General features: G+C 44.6%; 1 protein-coding gene across 6 annotated transcripts in view; it reads left to right on the top strand.

Annotated features, from left to right (window-relative positions):
* Positions 1 to 15,158, top strand: part of MAP3K8 (mitogen-activated protein kinase kinase kinase 8) — a 32,387-nt gene extending 17,229 nt beyond the window's left edge. For all 6 annotated transcript variants that reach the window (XM_021064738.1, XM_021064742.1, XM_021064740.1 and 3 more), the window contains exons 3-8: positions 1,566 to 1,733; positions 5,586 to 5,847; positions 6,383 to 6,489; positions 11,527 to 11,679; positions 12,795 to 13,041; positions 14,184 to 15,158. In XM_021064738.1, the coding sequence (XP_020920397.1) occupies positions 1,566 to 1,733; positions 5,586 to 5,847; positions 6,383 to 6,489; positions 11,527 to 11,679; positions 12,795 to 13,041; positions 14,184 to 14,314 (1,068 nt within the window). In that variant the 3' untranslated portion in view covers positions 14,315 to 15,158. The remainder of the gene's footprint in view (positions 1 to 1,565; positions 1,734 to 5,585; positions 5,848 to 6,382; positions 6,490 to 11,526; positions 11,680 to 12,794; positions 13,042 to 14,183) is intronic.

The following is a 15,526-nucleotide window of genomic DNA, read 5'->3' as shown; positions in this document are numbered from 1 at the left end:
TAAAAGACCCATATCATTAATGTCCAAGATTTGTGGAGTTTTGACAAGGGCACCTACCCTTGTCACCCCCACTGCTATCAGGATATCTCTCTCTTAACTTTTTAAAATTGTTATATTTATCTATTTATTGAAGTATAGTTGAGGTACCATATTGTGTTAGTTTCAAGTGTATGGCATATATATGTGTGCGTGTGTGTGTGTGTGTAATATATATATTCTTTTTCAGATTCTTTTCCCTTATAGGTTATTTCAAAATATTGAGTGCTGTGCAGTTGGTTCTTATTGGTTATCTATTTTATATAGAGGAGTGTGTTATCCGTTAATCGTGAACTAATTTATTTCTCCTTGACTTTTTCCTTTTGGTAACCATTAACTTTTATTTCTGTTTAGTAAATAAATTCATTTGTATCATTTTTTAAAGATTCCACATGTAAGTGATATATATTTGTCTTCCTCTTTCTGACTTCCTTCACCTAGTATGAGCCTCTCTATAGGTCCATCCATGTGGCTGCAGATGGCATTATTTTCATTCTTTTTTATGGCTGAATACTATTCCATTGTATATATGTACCACATCTTTTTTTTTTTTTTTTTTTTTTTTTGCCTTTTCCAGGGCCTCTTCCCACGGCATACGGAGGTTCCCAGGCTAGGGGTCGAATCGGAGCTGTAGCCACCGGCCTATGCCAGAGCCACAGCAACTTGGGATCCGAGCCGCGCGTCTGGAACCTACACCACAGCTCACGGCAACGCCGGATCCTTAACCCACTGAGCAAGGCCAGGGATTGAACCCACAACCTCATGGTTCCTAGTTGGATTCATTAACCACTGCACCAAGATGGAAACTCCTGTACCACATCTTCTTGATCTGTGCCTCTGTCAAAGGACATTTAGTTCTCTTAATTTTTGAGCCGGCTGCTTTTGAGACCTCTTGTTGGAAATTGTGTGCTGACTCCTGAACCCTTAGAAGTCAAGGGTCGTCTGTCTCTTGTTCTTAGCTGCCTCCCCATCACCAAATACAGTGCCTGGCATGTGTCATGCACTCACTAAATATTAAATGAGTAGATGAGAAATACTTCTGCCCTGACTTTATTTATGCGGCGTGTCAACTCAGGAGGCTGACATAACACATTGTTTTCCAGAATCCTCCGTGACCATCAGTTAATTTCCACACTCTCTCTGTATGCATCATCTGTGAGTAATAGTTATGTGGACCAACAGGTTAGCACATTTCAACTGGAAACAAGTCAACTTGCACGCATGCCCAGTCGACATTGATGCAGTCTTTCTTTTCAGCCTTTTGGTCACAGTGGTCATGCTGCCTTAGATAAATCATTTTTAAAGTTCTCTTTGGCAAAGAATTACTCAAAAGTGGATAGAAATTTGATCGGGTCTGACCGGACAGCTTTCTCTGTCTTGCTGGGGCTCTAAGTAAAGCCTCTGTCCACTGTTAAGAGTACACAGGGTGACATTAATTTCGAACGCCATGTGTAGGGATGTGGTCTCATGTGGCCAGAAAAAGAACTTTGCTGCAGTTCTCACCCTTCTGCATTTTTATTCGGTTGTAGGTAATCACTCCCCAGAACGGGCGCTATCAGATAGACTCTGATGTTCTCCTCGTCCCCTGGAAGCTGACTTACAGGAATATCGGCTCCGACTTCATTCCTCGGGGGGCGTTTGGAAAAGTGTACTTAGCACAAGATATCAAAACTAAGAAGAGAATGGCGTGTAAATTGGTACGTACTTCATCAACCTGACTGTGTGCCCTTCGTGTCTGGCATTGTGGCTTTTGTGTATTTCTTTACTTGCTTTACTCAAAGCTGGCTACCTTTGGATCTGATCTAAGAATGCTCTGCCCAAAAAAGCATCCTTTTTAGGAGTTACTTATTTAGTTAGTCTTTTTAAGGCCTCACCCAGGGGCATATGGAGGTTCCCAGGCCAGGGGTTGAATGGGAGCCACAGCCACAGGCCTACCCCACAGCCACAGCAACACTGGATCTGAGCTGCATCCGAGACCTGCGCTGCAGCTTGAGGCAGGGCTGGACCCTTAACCCACAGAGTGAGGCCAGGGTTCAAACTGACATCCTCATGGATACCAGTCCAGTTCTTAACTCTCTGAACCACAACAGGAACGCCAGGGTTGGTTTTTTTTTTTTTTTTTTAATTATTATTTTTTTCTTTGGCCGCACCTGTGGCCTGTGAAAGTTCCCAGGCCAGGGGTCAAACCAGTGCCACAGCAGTGACCAGAGCTGCTGCCGTGGCAATGCCAGATCCTTAACTGGCTGAGCCCCAAGAGAATTCTGCATCTGTGTTTTATAGATTTGCTTGCTACCTGGGGCCATTCAGCCCCGAGTCTACTTAAGTGTATGGTTGCTTTGAGTCAGTTTGCTCTGATAAAAAAGAAAGGACTAACGTATTTAGCACCAGTTTGTGTAACCTCATCCTCCTTGTGGGAAGGTGGGGGAGGGGAGCTGTTCTGCAAGAGCAAATCTATCTGCTGCTCTTTCGAGCCCACACACTGGGGAGGGGGCCAGGCAGGGGAGCAAATGCTGAGAAGGCGGCAAAGCTTCTCGGGACTACAGATTAAAGAACTGAATTGAAATTGGAATTGGCAAGTTATTGAAAAGGCCCCATCTTTTTATTAAATAATCATTGCTGAAGCATCCCGCTTTGGAAAACTTTGGCAGGCTCTACCATAATGAACATGCACACGCCCCATGACCCAGCAGTTCTGCTCCTGTGGGTGCACGCCCAGTAGGCATGCATGTGCGGTCACCTATGTGCTATGTGCTGGAATGTTCATAGCAACGTATTTGCAATAGCGCCCAACTGGAAAGTTTCCAGATGCTGACATGTGATATAGCTACACACTGGGATGCTGTTCAGGGAAGAAAAGAAATGATTTAAAACTGTCATAAGGCAGATAAATCTATATATGGGTAAGCGAAAAGAGTTGGACACAAAACAAGATTTTACTTAGATAAAGGTCAAAAAAGGCTGAACAAACCGGTGCTACTGGAAGTGAGGTTAGTGGGTGCCCATAAAATGCAGTGACAGGCAGAGGATAGCAGGGGGTTTCTAGGGTGCTTGTGGAGGTCTGGTTCCAGATCTAGATGGTGGTTACCAGCGTGTGTTTAGCTGAGAATTCATTGAGTTTGATACTTAACCAGCTTTGCACTTTTTTTTTTTTTTGGTCTTTTTATAGCCGAACCCATAGCACATGGAGGTTCCCAGGCTAAGGGTCAAATCGGAGCTGTAGCTGCCTGCCTACACCATAGCCATAACAACAGCAGATCCAAGCCACATCTGCAGCCTACACCACAGCTCACGGCAATGCTGGATCCTTAAGCCACTGAGCAAGGCCAGGGATTGAACCTTTGTCTTCATGGATGCTCATCAGATTCGTTTCCCCTGAGCCATGACAGGAACTCCCAGCTTTGCACATATTTTATGTATGTCTGTTTTATTTTCAAGTTTTTTTTTTTTTTTAAGTGCAGTAAACTCATTTTTGATTTTACAAAAAACAAACTAGAAAACAGTATCATTTCAGTCTCTTATCATCATTGAAAGATCAGTAATATATTGGCCTCATTTGTTCCTTCATAAAGGTTGGTTAGAGCATCTGTATTAAAAGGAAAAAGATGTAATATAGTAAGTTATTTGAATGTTGCATTTAGAAGGAGATATGTTCAATATTAAAAAATCTGGAGATATTTTATCAAGCTCTTAGAACCAAAGGGTCCTGTTTTTCAGTTCCATTACAGAAGGCACTGGAAAATAGTTTTGGGGGTTTGTTTTCTTTACAGTATTTACATTTAATTTTTTTTTTTTTTAATTTTATGGCTGTACCCATGGCCTATGGAAGTTCCCAGGCCAGGGACTGAATCTGAGCCACAGTTGTAACCCACACCACAGCTGCAACAACACCGGATCTTTTAACCCACTGAACTAAGCTGGGGATAGACACTGCAATATTTAATTTTTAAGCTATATTTTTTTCTTAAAAAAGAAACATATAATTAAGACACTCAGATGGGTTCAAAAGGTTTTAGCCCATTCTTTGGGCTAAAGAATGAGGTCCTTTTCCTTGAGGCAAATGCTATTAATGGGTTCTTACATGTCCTTCCAGAAAATTTCTATGGACATGTGTATGTGTAGTTGAAATTTTTTTTTTACAAATGGGAACTTAGTATATGTACTTCTGCTTCTTGCTTTTTTCAGTCTGACACAATATTTTGGAGACATTCCATCTGTGCACTGAAAGAGACACTTCTTTCTTTATTAATCAGTTCTGATTTATTGTAGAATATATGGTTGGTGCCTGATTGTATGCATTGTTGGAACATGAACGGTGAGACTAGAGACATTATATTATTTCATGACAAGGAATATTGAAAATATGACCTCAAATCTAGGTGCTGTAGAAATTACATGTATAGGGAGGGGAGTTCCCGTTGTGGTGCAGTGGTTAACGAATCCAACTAGGAACCATGGGGTTGCGGGTTCTGTCCCTGGACTTGCTCAGTGGGTTAAGGATCCGGCGTTGCTGTGAGCTGTGGTATAGGTTGCAGACACAGCTCTGATCTGGCATTGCTGTGGCTGTGGTGTAGGCCAGGGGCTACAGCTCTGATTGGACCCCTGGCCTGGGAACCTCCATATGCCGTGGAAGTGGCCCTAGAAATGGCAAAAAGACAAAAAAAGAAAGAAAGAAATTACATTTATAATAGATGGGAAATCTCTCTCTCTCTTTTTTTTTTTTTTTTTTAATCTTTTGTCTTTTTAGAAGCCACACCCACGGCATATAGAGGTTCTCAGGCTAGGGGTTGAATAGGAACTATAGCCACTGGCGTATGGCACAGCCGCAGCAACGCCAGATGCGAGCCATGTCTGCAGCCTACACCACAGCTCACGGCAACGCCGGATCCTTAACCCACTGAGCAAGGGGAGGCCAGGGATTGAAACTTCGTCCTCATGGATGCTGGTCAAATTCATTTCTGCTGAGCCACAATGGGAACTGCAGGAAATTCCTCTTTTGATTCAATCATGCATAATTATCTGGTTGGATGTCTATACTCCTAATGAAAGTAATGTTTCGTTATTTTTTTTACTTTATTTTGAATTATTATTTTTTTTTTACTTTAAGAGTATATAATGTAAAGGCGGATCTTTTTTTTTTAAATCATTCTTTACTTGAGAGTAAACATTATCTTAACTCAGCAGCACAGTTTATTTCTTTCTTTCTTTTTTTTTTTTTTCCGCTTTTCAGGGCTGCACCTGTGGCATATGGAGGTTCCCAGGCTAGAGATGGAGTTAGAGCTGTGGCTGCAGGCCTACACCACAGCCACAGCAACACCGGCTCTTTAACCCACTGAGTGAGGCCAGGGATCAAACCCGCATCATCATGGATACTAGTCGGGTTCTTAACTCACTGAGCTACAGTGGGAACTCCCAGCAGCATGATTTCATAACACATCAAAGTATCCTTGAGGGCATTTATTTGCCTTCTGACTTGTGGGTTGACCTGTATTATGTGTTTTTTCCATTATCCTGGAGTTGTTTAGGATCTTCCTTGTGTTTTTGTTTTCTAGATCCCAGTAGACCAATTTAAGCCATCGGACGTGGAAATCCAGGCTTGCTTCCGGCACGAGAACATCGCTGAGTTATATGGCGCAGTTCTCTGGGGCGAAACTGTCCATCTCTTCATGGAAGCGGGCGAGGGAGGGTCCGTTCTGGAGAAACTAGAGAGCTGTGGACCCATGAGAGAATTTGAGATTATTTGGGTGACAAAGCACGTTCTCAAGGGACTTGATTTTCTACACTCGAAGAAAGTGATTCATCACGATATTAAACGTGAGTTATCTTTGGATGTGTCCCTTTTTGGTTTAGAGACTAGAGCTAGACCACAGGCAAAGGGACTCCTCCCATCGGTCTGAGGGTCTTCAGTGGCAGGAGGGACAGCCCCCTGGAGCACTCTTCTCCTGCTGCCCTGGGCTCCTGAAGTCCATTTTATTTTTTTTCTTTTTATAGCTACACCTGCGGCATATGGAAGTTCCCGGGCTGGGGGTCGAATCAGAGCTGCAGCCTATGTCACAGCCATGGTGATGCTGGAACCTTAACCCACTGAGAGAGGCCAAGGATCGAACCCGCATCCTCATGGATACTAGTCGGGTTGGTTAACCACTGAGCCACAACGGGAACTCCTCCTAAGTGATTTTTGTCTAAACTCTCCCCAGATTCATCCTTCTCTTTTGAATATTAATACACCTATGTGAGTAGGGGAAGCATTTCAAGGTATCTTTATTTGGAACTCATTTTAAATAACATTTTCATTTTAGTTATGGAAGTATAAAGAATTTTTTCACTAACATCGTTTCTCTCTTTATAGCTAGCAACATTGTTTTCATGTCCACAAAAGCTGTCTTGGTGGATTTTGGTCTAAGTGTCCAAATGACCGAAGAGATTTATTTTCCGAAGGACCTCCGAGGTACAGAGGTAATTATGTTCACACAGCAATGGGCAAGATCTTATTAAAAGTAAAAATGAGGAGTTCCCACTGTGGCACAACAGGATTGGCAGCGTCTCTGTAGTGCTAGTGCATGGGTTCGATCTGCAGCCCAGCACAGTGGGTTAAGAATCCAGTGTTGCTGCAGCTGCAGCATAGGTCGCAACTGTGGCTTGGAACTCCATATGCTGCAGGGCAGCCAAAAAAGAAAAAAAAGTTAAATAAATAAAAAATAAAAATAAAAAAAAAAAACGAGTGAAAATTAAGTGTTCTAGCATGGCTTCAGAAAGGACAAAGACGGGGAGGAAAACCATTGCGTCAAATCATCGTTATCATTGCAACATATTTAATGAGCATTTGTCTGTGCTGTATACTTCTTTTAATGAATTAGATTATTTACTCTTCCCAGTATCATTATCATAGGCAGATACTATTATTCCCATTTTATTTTATTTTTTTTTAGGGCTGCCCCCATAGCATATGGAGGTTCCCAGGCTAGGGGTTGAAGGGGGGCTGCAGCTGCCGCCTACACCACAGCCACAGCAGTGCCAGATCTGAGCCAAGACATGGACTTACCCCACCATTCATGGCGATGCCAGATCCTTAACCCACTGAGCAAAGCCAGGGATCGAACCCATGTCCTCATGGATACTAGTTGAGTTCGTTACTGCTGAGCCATGATGGAACTCCATGCAGCTTTTTATATATAACTAATATATGTGTTTTTAGTAGAACTAATGTTACTGTTTTGGTTCAGTTACAGGCATAATAGTCATGGTCATTTAAGAACATTTATTGAGAACCATCAACATGTCAGGCCTCTCTTTCATCCTGGGAATCGTAAAATAAACCTCACCTATTGGAGCACAAATTTGAAAATATAAATTTGCTGTGATATTTAACTCATTTGTGTAGCCAAAACAACAAACATAAAACTTTCCTGAATCTAAATGGGATTCAGAGAAATGTAGTCGTTGGCTTTCAAGTAATATATTTAATATTCACATTATTAGGCTGAATAGTCGATTCCGGGAGTTCCCATTGTGGCGCAATGGAAGCGAATCTGACTAGGAACCGTGAGGTGGAGGGTTCCATCCCTGGCCTCACTCAGTGGGTTAAGGATCCAGCTGAGGTGTAGGTCGCAGACACAGCTTGGATCCCACATTGCTGGGGCTGTGGTATAGGCCAGTAGCTACAGCTCCAATTAGACCCCTAGCCTGGGAACCTCCGTATGCCACGGGTGCAGCCCTAAAAAGACCAAAAAAAAAGTTGATTCCTGTAGTGAGTGTCTTTTGAGCATCTGCTGTGGGTCCCAGTGATGAGCCACACAACAAGGCCAGAAAGGACTCCATCCTTTTACATTTACCTGCGTTGTTTATGACTCACGGTTTTAGTTCACTGTAGGTTATAATGGGCGTAAGGTGCATCTGGGAAGGGGCTGCCTTCCTGACCCATCTCCATGACTACAGGATGCTGGCCTGTCCCAGCCTCCCAAGCCCCGAAGCCCTTGTCCCTGTTGAAAATGCCCTCAGGAAATGGAGGGAGAGCAGTTGGCTGCACCTTTGCCTCAAGATTACCACCTGAGGGAGTTCCCTTCGCAGCTCAGGGGTTAATGATACCAACTAGGATCCATGAGGATGTGGGTTCGATCCCTGGCCTCGATCAGTGGATTAAGGCTCTGGCGTTGCCATGAACTGTGGTATAGGTCGTAGACATGGCTTGGAACCCGAGTGTCTGTGGCTGTGGCACAGGCCAGTGGCTATAGCTCCTATTTGTCACCTACCCTGGGAACTTCCATATGCCGTGGGTGCAGCCCTAAAACACAAAAAACAAACAAAAAAAGATTAACACATGAGTCCAACCAAATGATAACCTTTAGTTTAGCTAGTAAATAATGTCTTGCCCTGGGCTCAATTACAGTGCAAAAAAAAAGTTGTCTGCTTTTCAAACCAAGGTTCTGTAAGCCTTAACTTTCTCAAAGCAAAGGCTCTTTTAGGCAGCAAAAGAAATCTTTGTTTTTTGCTGCAATTATTGAACTTATTCTCCAAAGTACTTGGGAGAGGATTTTCCTTTTTTTTTTTTTTTTTTTTTTTTGGCCACATCATGAGGAAATTCTCTGGCTAGGCATCGAATCCTTGCCACAACAGTGACAATGTCGGGTCTTCAACCACTAGGCCACCAGGGAACTCCAAGGGAGAGGATTCCTGAGAGTTTCAAAGTTTTATTCTTTGAACTGAATAAAATTCAGAAGAGAAAACGCTAGCCTTTTTTTTTTTTCCCTTTCTTTTTTTTTTTTTTTGGTTTTGGTTTTTTAAAGAATGTGCTAGTCCCCAGATCTTAGGAACACTTTACCAAAGCACACAGTCTAATAAGACTTAATGCTTACGACATGGTTTTTTGGGAAAATACTTCAGCATATTTTGGCAGTCATCAGACATTCAGATATGTGACATTCTACCCTTTTTCCTGGAGCCAGTTTGAGAAACAAACTATTTATGGTACCAAAGATGGAAAATACCTTTCTCTTCCCGGCAGCGTGATCCAGTTGAAGGTTTTGCAATAGCTGGAGAAAGAGAGACGTCTCCTTTCTGGGATTTTTCGCAGAAAGGGTGTGTTTGGGTTTGAGATAGTGACAGGGCATCTCCCGAAGAGGATTGAGGGTCTTTTCACCAAATGTAACTTGCTTTCTGTGAAGTATTAAACTGGCTCTGCTCTTCCTAGTTATATGTGCGTCTGTTTAGCTCTCGTGATTGAAGTATGAGAATGAGGGGTGATGATGAGTGTAAGTGTGAAGGCACCAAGGCTCTGGGCAAGCTTGTTTTGACTCCTCTTCCTTAAAGAGCCAAGAAGATATAATTAGTCAAGGTCAAGTGTGCAGATTTGCTCTCCCATTTGAACTTGCTCACCTGGCTTTCTGGCACCTCCCTCTGCCCCCCACCAGCAGAGCTCACAAATATAGACACTGGTCCCCAGCAGCCTTCACACTCAGAACATGAACCTTGTAGACACATAGTGCACATGCTGGGTTAATCCAGGGTATCTTTATGCTGTTGTTTTGAATTACCTGATACAGAGAAAGAAGAAATAATGAATGTGAATAACGAATTAGAATCTAAAGAGCATATGGTTCTTTTTGTGAAGTTCTTATGTAAGTTCACATGTCATCATATGCCTAGGAACACACACACACACACACACACACACACACAGTCTTTGTAATTAATGTGTGGAGAGGTGAAGCTTTTGACCTCAACCTCTAGGCTCCTTTGCTCTGGTGCCCATGCCTGAGGGTGCACAGCCCCCAAGAGAGCCTGGCTGGGGTCCGCCCAGGCCTGTTTCCTGGCCGCGGCCAGCCTGAAGTGGCCTTGAACCCCACACCCCCCATAGAGCTTGAGGAGACAGGAACTGTGAGCCACGGGACCTTGGGCAGCAGGGAATCTGTCCAAGGGGCAGCAGCCAGGCCACAAGGTGGACAGCAATGTGCCATCACCCAGCCCCTCCAGTGCCCCAAGGGCATAGCTGTTGTGGGCGACACCAGGCACAGCACTTCGCCTAATCCTTGCTTAGGAGAGTCAGCAAGGGGGGTGGCGGGGGAAGGCACCTCTGTTAACAGTTGTCCCGCCCACTGCATGTATTTTGCTAAACTTGATTTTATTTAGCACCAAAGTCCTGCAGGATCCAAATGCTCTGTCTTTGCTTTAGGGCAAGTTTGCAAACAGGGAACTTGGTTTAAGCTTGTTTGCTGAGATAGAGAGACAGAGACAGACGGAGAGACAGAGAGAGAGAGAGAGAGAGAGAGAGAGAGAGAGAGAGAGAGAGAGAAGCCCGCCAGGAAGTGTGTTGTAGGAAGTACTTGAGCCAAGTTAATAGGGGGGGAAACTGGGCAATTTCCCCAGTTTTTGTAAGCCAGTTCCTTCTTTATTTACTTTAAAATGTATTCTGGGAACTCCATATTCAAATGACAGCATAAAAACATCTCTAGCTTTAGCAAAATATTGACCATTAGGGTAGTAACTGCTCTATGTCTGTCCCAGCTGTAAAGACAGATCATGGGTCCCCAGTGTTTGCTCTTTTTCTCTCTCTCTTTTTTTTTTTTTTAACTTTTAGACATATACACGGCTTTCTAAAATTAGCCTTCCTTTTCCAGCATCCGCTTCTCAAACCAGAGAGAACTTACACAGTGTGCATATGGCATGACTTTAGGGTTTCGTCACTGAGTTCCTTGGTGGGTAGAAATAAGATGCAATGACCAAGAGATGACCAGTTAGGATCATTTTTCCAACATTACACTTTCAGCTCTTCTTTCCTGCCCAGTCAGTGGTCATAGCCTGTGGACTTCTGCTGCCTCTGATTATTGCAGATAATTAGCGGCTTGGCATTTAATGACAAACGTGAAATGAGGACGTGTATTTGTAGTGGCCATTTAAATCAGGCAAGAATTCCCCCCCCCCATTCCCGGGATGCACCTGTGGCATATCAAAGTTCCCAGGCTAGGGGTTGAATCCGAGCTGTAGCTGCCGGTCCCCAGCACAGCCAGAGCAACACCAGATCTGAGCTGCATCCGAGACCTACACCGCAGCTCCACCAATGCCAGATCCTGAACCCACTGAGCGAGGCCAGGGATCAAATCTGCATCCTCACAGATACTAGTTGGATCCTTAACCTGCTGAGCCACAAGGGGAAATCCAGGAAGTGGTGTTTTAATAAAAACATTCAGCATCAGCCTGTGCTTTGTAGAACTTTGATACATGGGAGGCCCAGGTGTGTTCTCAGCCGAGGATGCTTTGCTGCCTGCTGTTCAGTTGATGGGAAACGGTGTTCTGAGGCTGCAGGGGGGAAACTGGGCCAGCGCTGCCTGGTTCCCCAGGGTCTGTGCTTCTTTGCTGAAGGGACCAGGGCAGAGGGGCTGTTTGAAAGGGATGCAGTGTGAAGATGGGGGAGGTGGGTGAGCTTCCAGAACTGGATCAGGGAGATGGTACCCAGACAGAGGAGGAGAGTCAGACTGACGTGTCCTGCTCCTCTTTCAGATTTACATGAGCCCGGAGGTGATCCTGTGCAGGGGCCATTCGACCAAAGCCGACATCTACAGCCTGGGGGCCACGCTCATCCACATGCAGACGGGCACCCCGCCCTGGGTGAAGCGCTACCCCCGTTCCGCCTACCCCTCCTACCTATACATAGTAAGTGGGGGCCATAAGGGGGGAAGGCGGAGGGCGAGTGTGTGTGTGTTGGCGGGGGGGGGGTCCCACCTGCTCGGGGGAGCTGCTCTCCTGTGATAACACACCTGTGGGGGATGATGGTGACGTAAGACCCATGAGAGGAAGCGGAAATTTCCTCCCATGTGGAGGAATGGCCCGTTCCTGCCAAGGAGGCGTCGTTTATTTCAGTGGGAACTTATCAAAATGTGTGCACTGGGCAGGAATGATATGCTATTCCATTATACGAGATGCCGCTGCAAAGCCTCAGAGTAGCATAAATCTTTGAGCGAAGGATGTTGTATATGGTCTTTGAACACTTAAAAAGATGTTAGATTATAGATCTAATAGAGATCTAGAAGCTGATACATCCCCATTACTGCACAGGCATCTTTGGCCACTGCTCCGATGTAAAGCTGTCACTTTTCTTTTGGCTGTGACTTGAGATTGAACCCAGGCCACAGTGGTGAAAGCCTTGAATCCTATCTATTACACTACCAGGGAACTCCCCTAAAGCTGTCACTAGAGAGTGAACCCAGGCCACAGTGGTGAAAGCCCTGAATCCTATCCGTTAGACCTCCAGGGAACTCCCCTAAAGCTGTCACTTTTTTTTTTTTTTTTTAACGGTCACACCTGCAGCATATAGAAGCTCCCAGGGCTAGGTGTCAAACTGGTGCTATAGCTGCGGCCTACACTACAGCCACAGCAACACCAGATCGGAGCTGCACCTGTGGCCTACACCATGGCTTTCAGCAATGCTGGTTCCTTAACCCACTGAGTGAGGTCAGGGATCGAACCGGCATCCTTGAGGACACTATGCCAGATAACTTAACCTGCTGAGCCACAATGTAAATGCCATAAAGCTGCCACTTTTTATCCAAACCTAGCATGTATCTTTGATTGCTTTAACCCCAAAGATGGTGGGTTTAACTTAGTGTCCTTAGGAAATCAAAGGAAACATTTTTTAAGGGTGTGAATTCTATTTGCTTTAGGGCATGTAGTGGGAAACAAAAGACTTTCTGGGTCTTGGAAAAGAATACTTGTCCTGTTGAGGATATATTTTCTTACCATGGATACTAACAGAGCTGGTTTGTTCGTAGATCCACAAGCAAGCGCCTCCTTTAGAAGATATAGCTGAAGATTGCAGTCCAGGCATGAGGGAGCTGATAGGGGCCGCCCTGGAAAGGAACCCCAACCACCGGCCCCGGGCAGCAGACCTACTGAAACACGAAGCCTTGAACCCGCCCAGGGAGGACCAGCCGCGCTGTCAGAGTCTGGACTCTGCCCTCTTTGAGCGGAAGCGGCTGCTGAGCCGGAAGGAGTTGGAACTTCCCGAGAACATCTCGGGTATGGACGCCCTGCGGGTAGAGGGCCCTCGCCTCCCTTTGTCTGTCTCCATCCAGTTTCTAAAGGAGCTCGCGAAAGTGCTTGGGGGTGAGGGGAAATGAAGCGATTTCTTGATGCCACAAGTTGTTTGGGAAATTTCAGCAAGGATGTGAGTGAAAACCTATTTTTAAACAATTTGGCTAATTTACCAGCAAAACATCATAGGTTTCTAGTGCACGTGGAGGTGATACTGTCCTTGAGAATTGCCTCTGCTTTTCTTTTCTTCTTTTTTTTTTTTTTTTTTTTGCAACAGAGAATAGCATTTGCCTTTAAAAACAGATCAAGTGGGATGGTTTTGTTGTTGGCAAAGAGCAGGGTTCTGTTTAATGCAGTTTTGGTAAGCCACTGCATGCTTCCAGGCCTTGGTGAGAAACATCAGGGCACTGGTAAAATACTGACTTGGAAGTCAACTTGCATTTCAGTCTTCCTCTGCTTAAAATCTCTTTGCCAGCTCTGAAGCTTTCCCATTTAGGAGAGTCCCTCTGTGTTTTGGGAGCATTGACTATGCACAGCGAGGGGGGGTGCTGTTTTTCTTATGAAAATCTATGGCATTCTGACTCCTTGTGGGTCCAAGCCCACAAGTCAGGCTTGTTTTGCATTTCTGTCTCCTCCGTCTTTTCCGCATTTCAAGAGAATCATCCTGGAGGCTGGAAAATGGGCCAGGATCTCCAGCCAATTTCTTGCGGTTGTTGACTCTTTTTTGGAATTTTTGTATCTTTTATCTACGTTGGATCACATACACTGGCCTGTGGTGTTCAACCAGTGCTTGAATGCTGTTTCCTTAGGGCCAAAGTGGTATTTTTTTGTTTGTTTGGTTAGGGTTTTTTTCCTTTTTAGGGCTGCACCTGGGGCATATGGAAGTTCCTGGGTTTGGGGTTGAATCAGAGCTGCAGCCGCCAGCCTGTACCACAGCTGCAACCACAGGGATCTGAGCCGTATCTACATCCTACACCATAGCTCACCCAAACGCTGGACCCTTAACCCACTGAGCAGGGCCAGGGATCAAACCCACATCCTCAAGGATACTTACTAGTTGAGTTCTTAACCCATTGAATGTGTCCCCTGGTCATTTCGTTCATTTTTGCAATGTTTTCCCTTTTCAGATACTTCGTGCACAGGAAGCACTGAGGAATCGGAGATGCTGAAGAGACAGCGTTCTCTCTACATAGACCTGGGGGCCCTGGCTGGCTATTTCAACCTTGTCCGGGGCCCACCGACACTGGAATATGGCTGATGGGTGGAGTTCTGGGCCCTAAAGTATGACTCAGCATTTACTGAACTCTGGGAAGCCGGCTCTGCTGAGTCTGAACTGGGGTGCTGTCCAGTGGATTGTGCATTTCTTGGCTGGGCTCCCATGACGCATGAATGTGACTCCTCACTGTTCCTGTGTGTTTGATTTGTGAAGCTGCCCCGGGACCCACAGGGCTGAAAAGTTCTCATTTCTCAGGGGGTACATCCAACTCAAAGGAAGTCGAGAGTTCATGGAAGGATCAAGAACTTCTGGGGACCAGTTCCATTCACTGTGCACTTTGTTCAAAATTCTAAAAAAAAAATGCCCATCACGGGGATCCTGTATTAGCCTAAAGTGACTATTCCTGGTTCTCATTGAAGAATGGGAACTTCACTGAACTCAGAATAGTCTTGTGTATATTGGTGTACATCGTACTAAGTCTTTGAGCCTTTGTCAGTAAATTCCAATCGAAATGAAAGTCTTTATATTCAGAACAACTTGAATATTGTAGCAATAAGCTGAACTAGTGTCTTAAAAAATGGCAACTGACTTCTTGGGTGCCATCCAACAACAGACCACTAGTGACGGGTTCTATTATGTTCCTATGGAAACATTTCGTACTGTACACGCTATGCTTCAAACATTTAAAACGTGACGTTTTGAATGTAGATAAAACTGTGTTAAACCACATAATTTCTGTACATCCCAAAGGATGAGAATGTGACCTTTAAGAGAAATGGAAACCTTTATAACTTCTTCATGATGCTCCTCTGAGAATTCTTACGACTCTGTTCTCACTCCAGCATTTGTATATTAAAAGGGCATACTGTGTATGTTTTATATCAAATGCCTCCATGAATCTTTCTTATATATATGTATATTTAACACTGTAAAATATGTTAGTATTCCTACTTAAAGTATGTTTTTACATCATGCAAATGAAAACCATACGTTTGTCCAACATGACGGGTCAAATCAACTGAATAAATGCAGTATTTTGCCTTAAGTATTGTCAAGGCTCTGCTTCTCAACTGGGACTGCGATGGGTTTTAGGGGTTGGGCTAGAACTTGGAGAAGAACCTACAAGCACGAGAAGGCAAAGAATACCTGAGAGTTTTGCAAATGGCATGCTCCTCTCTCTTGCTGCTGTAATTAGCCATTGCCATCTGTACTGCAGGGGCTTTTTTTTCTTTTCAGTTTTGGGCTGCACCTGCA

This window comes from Sus scrofa, chromosome 10, assembly GCF_000003025.6.
Source record: "Sus scrofa isolate TJ Tabasco breed Duroc chromosome 10, Sscrofa11.1, whole genome shotgun sequence".
Lineage (NCBI taxonomy): Eukaryota > Metazoa > Chordata > Mammalia > Artiodactyla > Suidae > Sus > Sus scrofa.
Note: the sequence above shows the minus strand (reverse complement) of the source record. Positions and strands in the feature narration are given on the sequence as shown.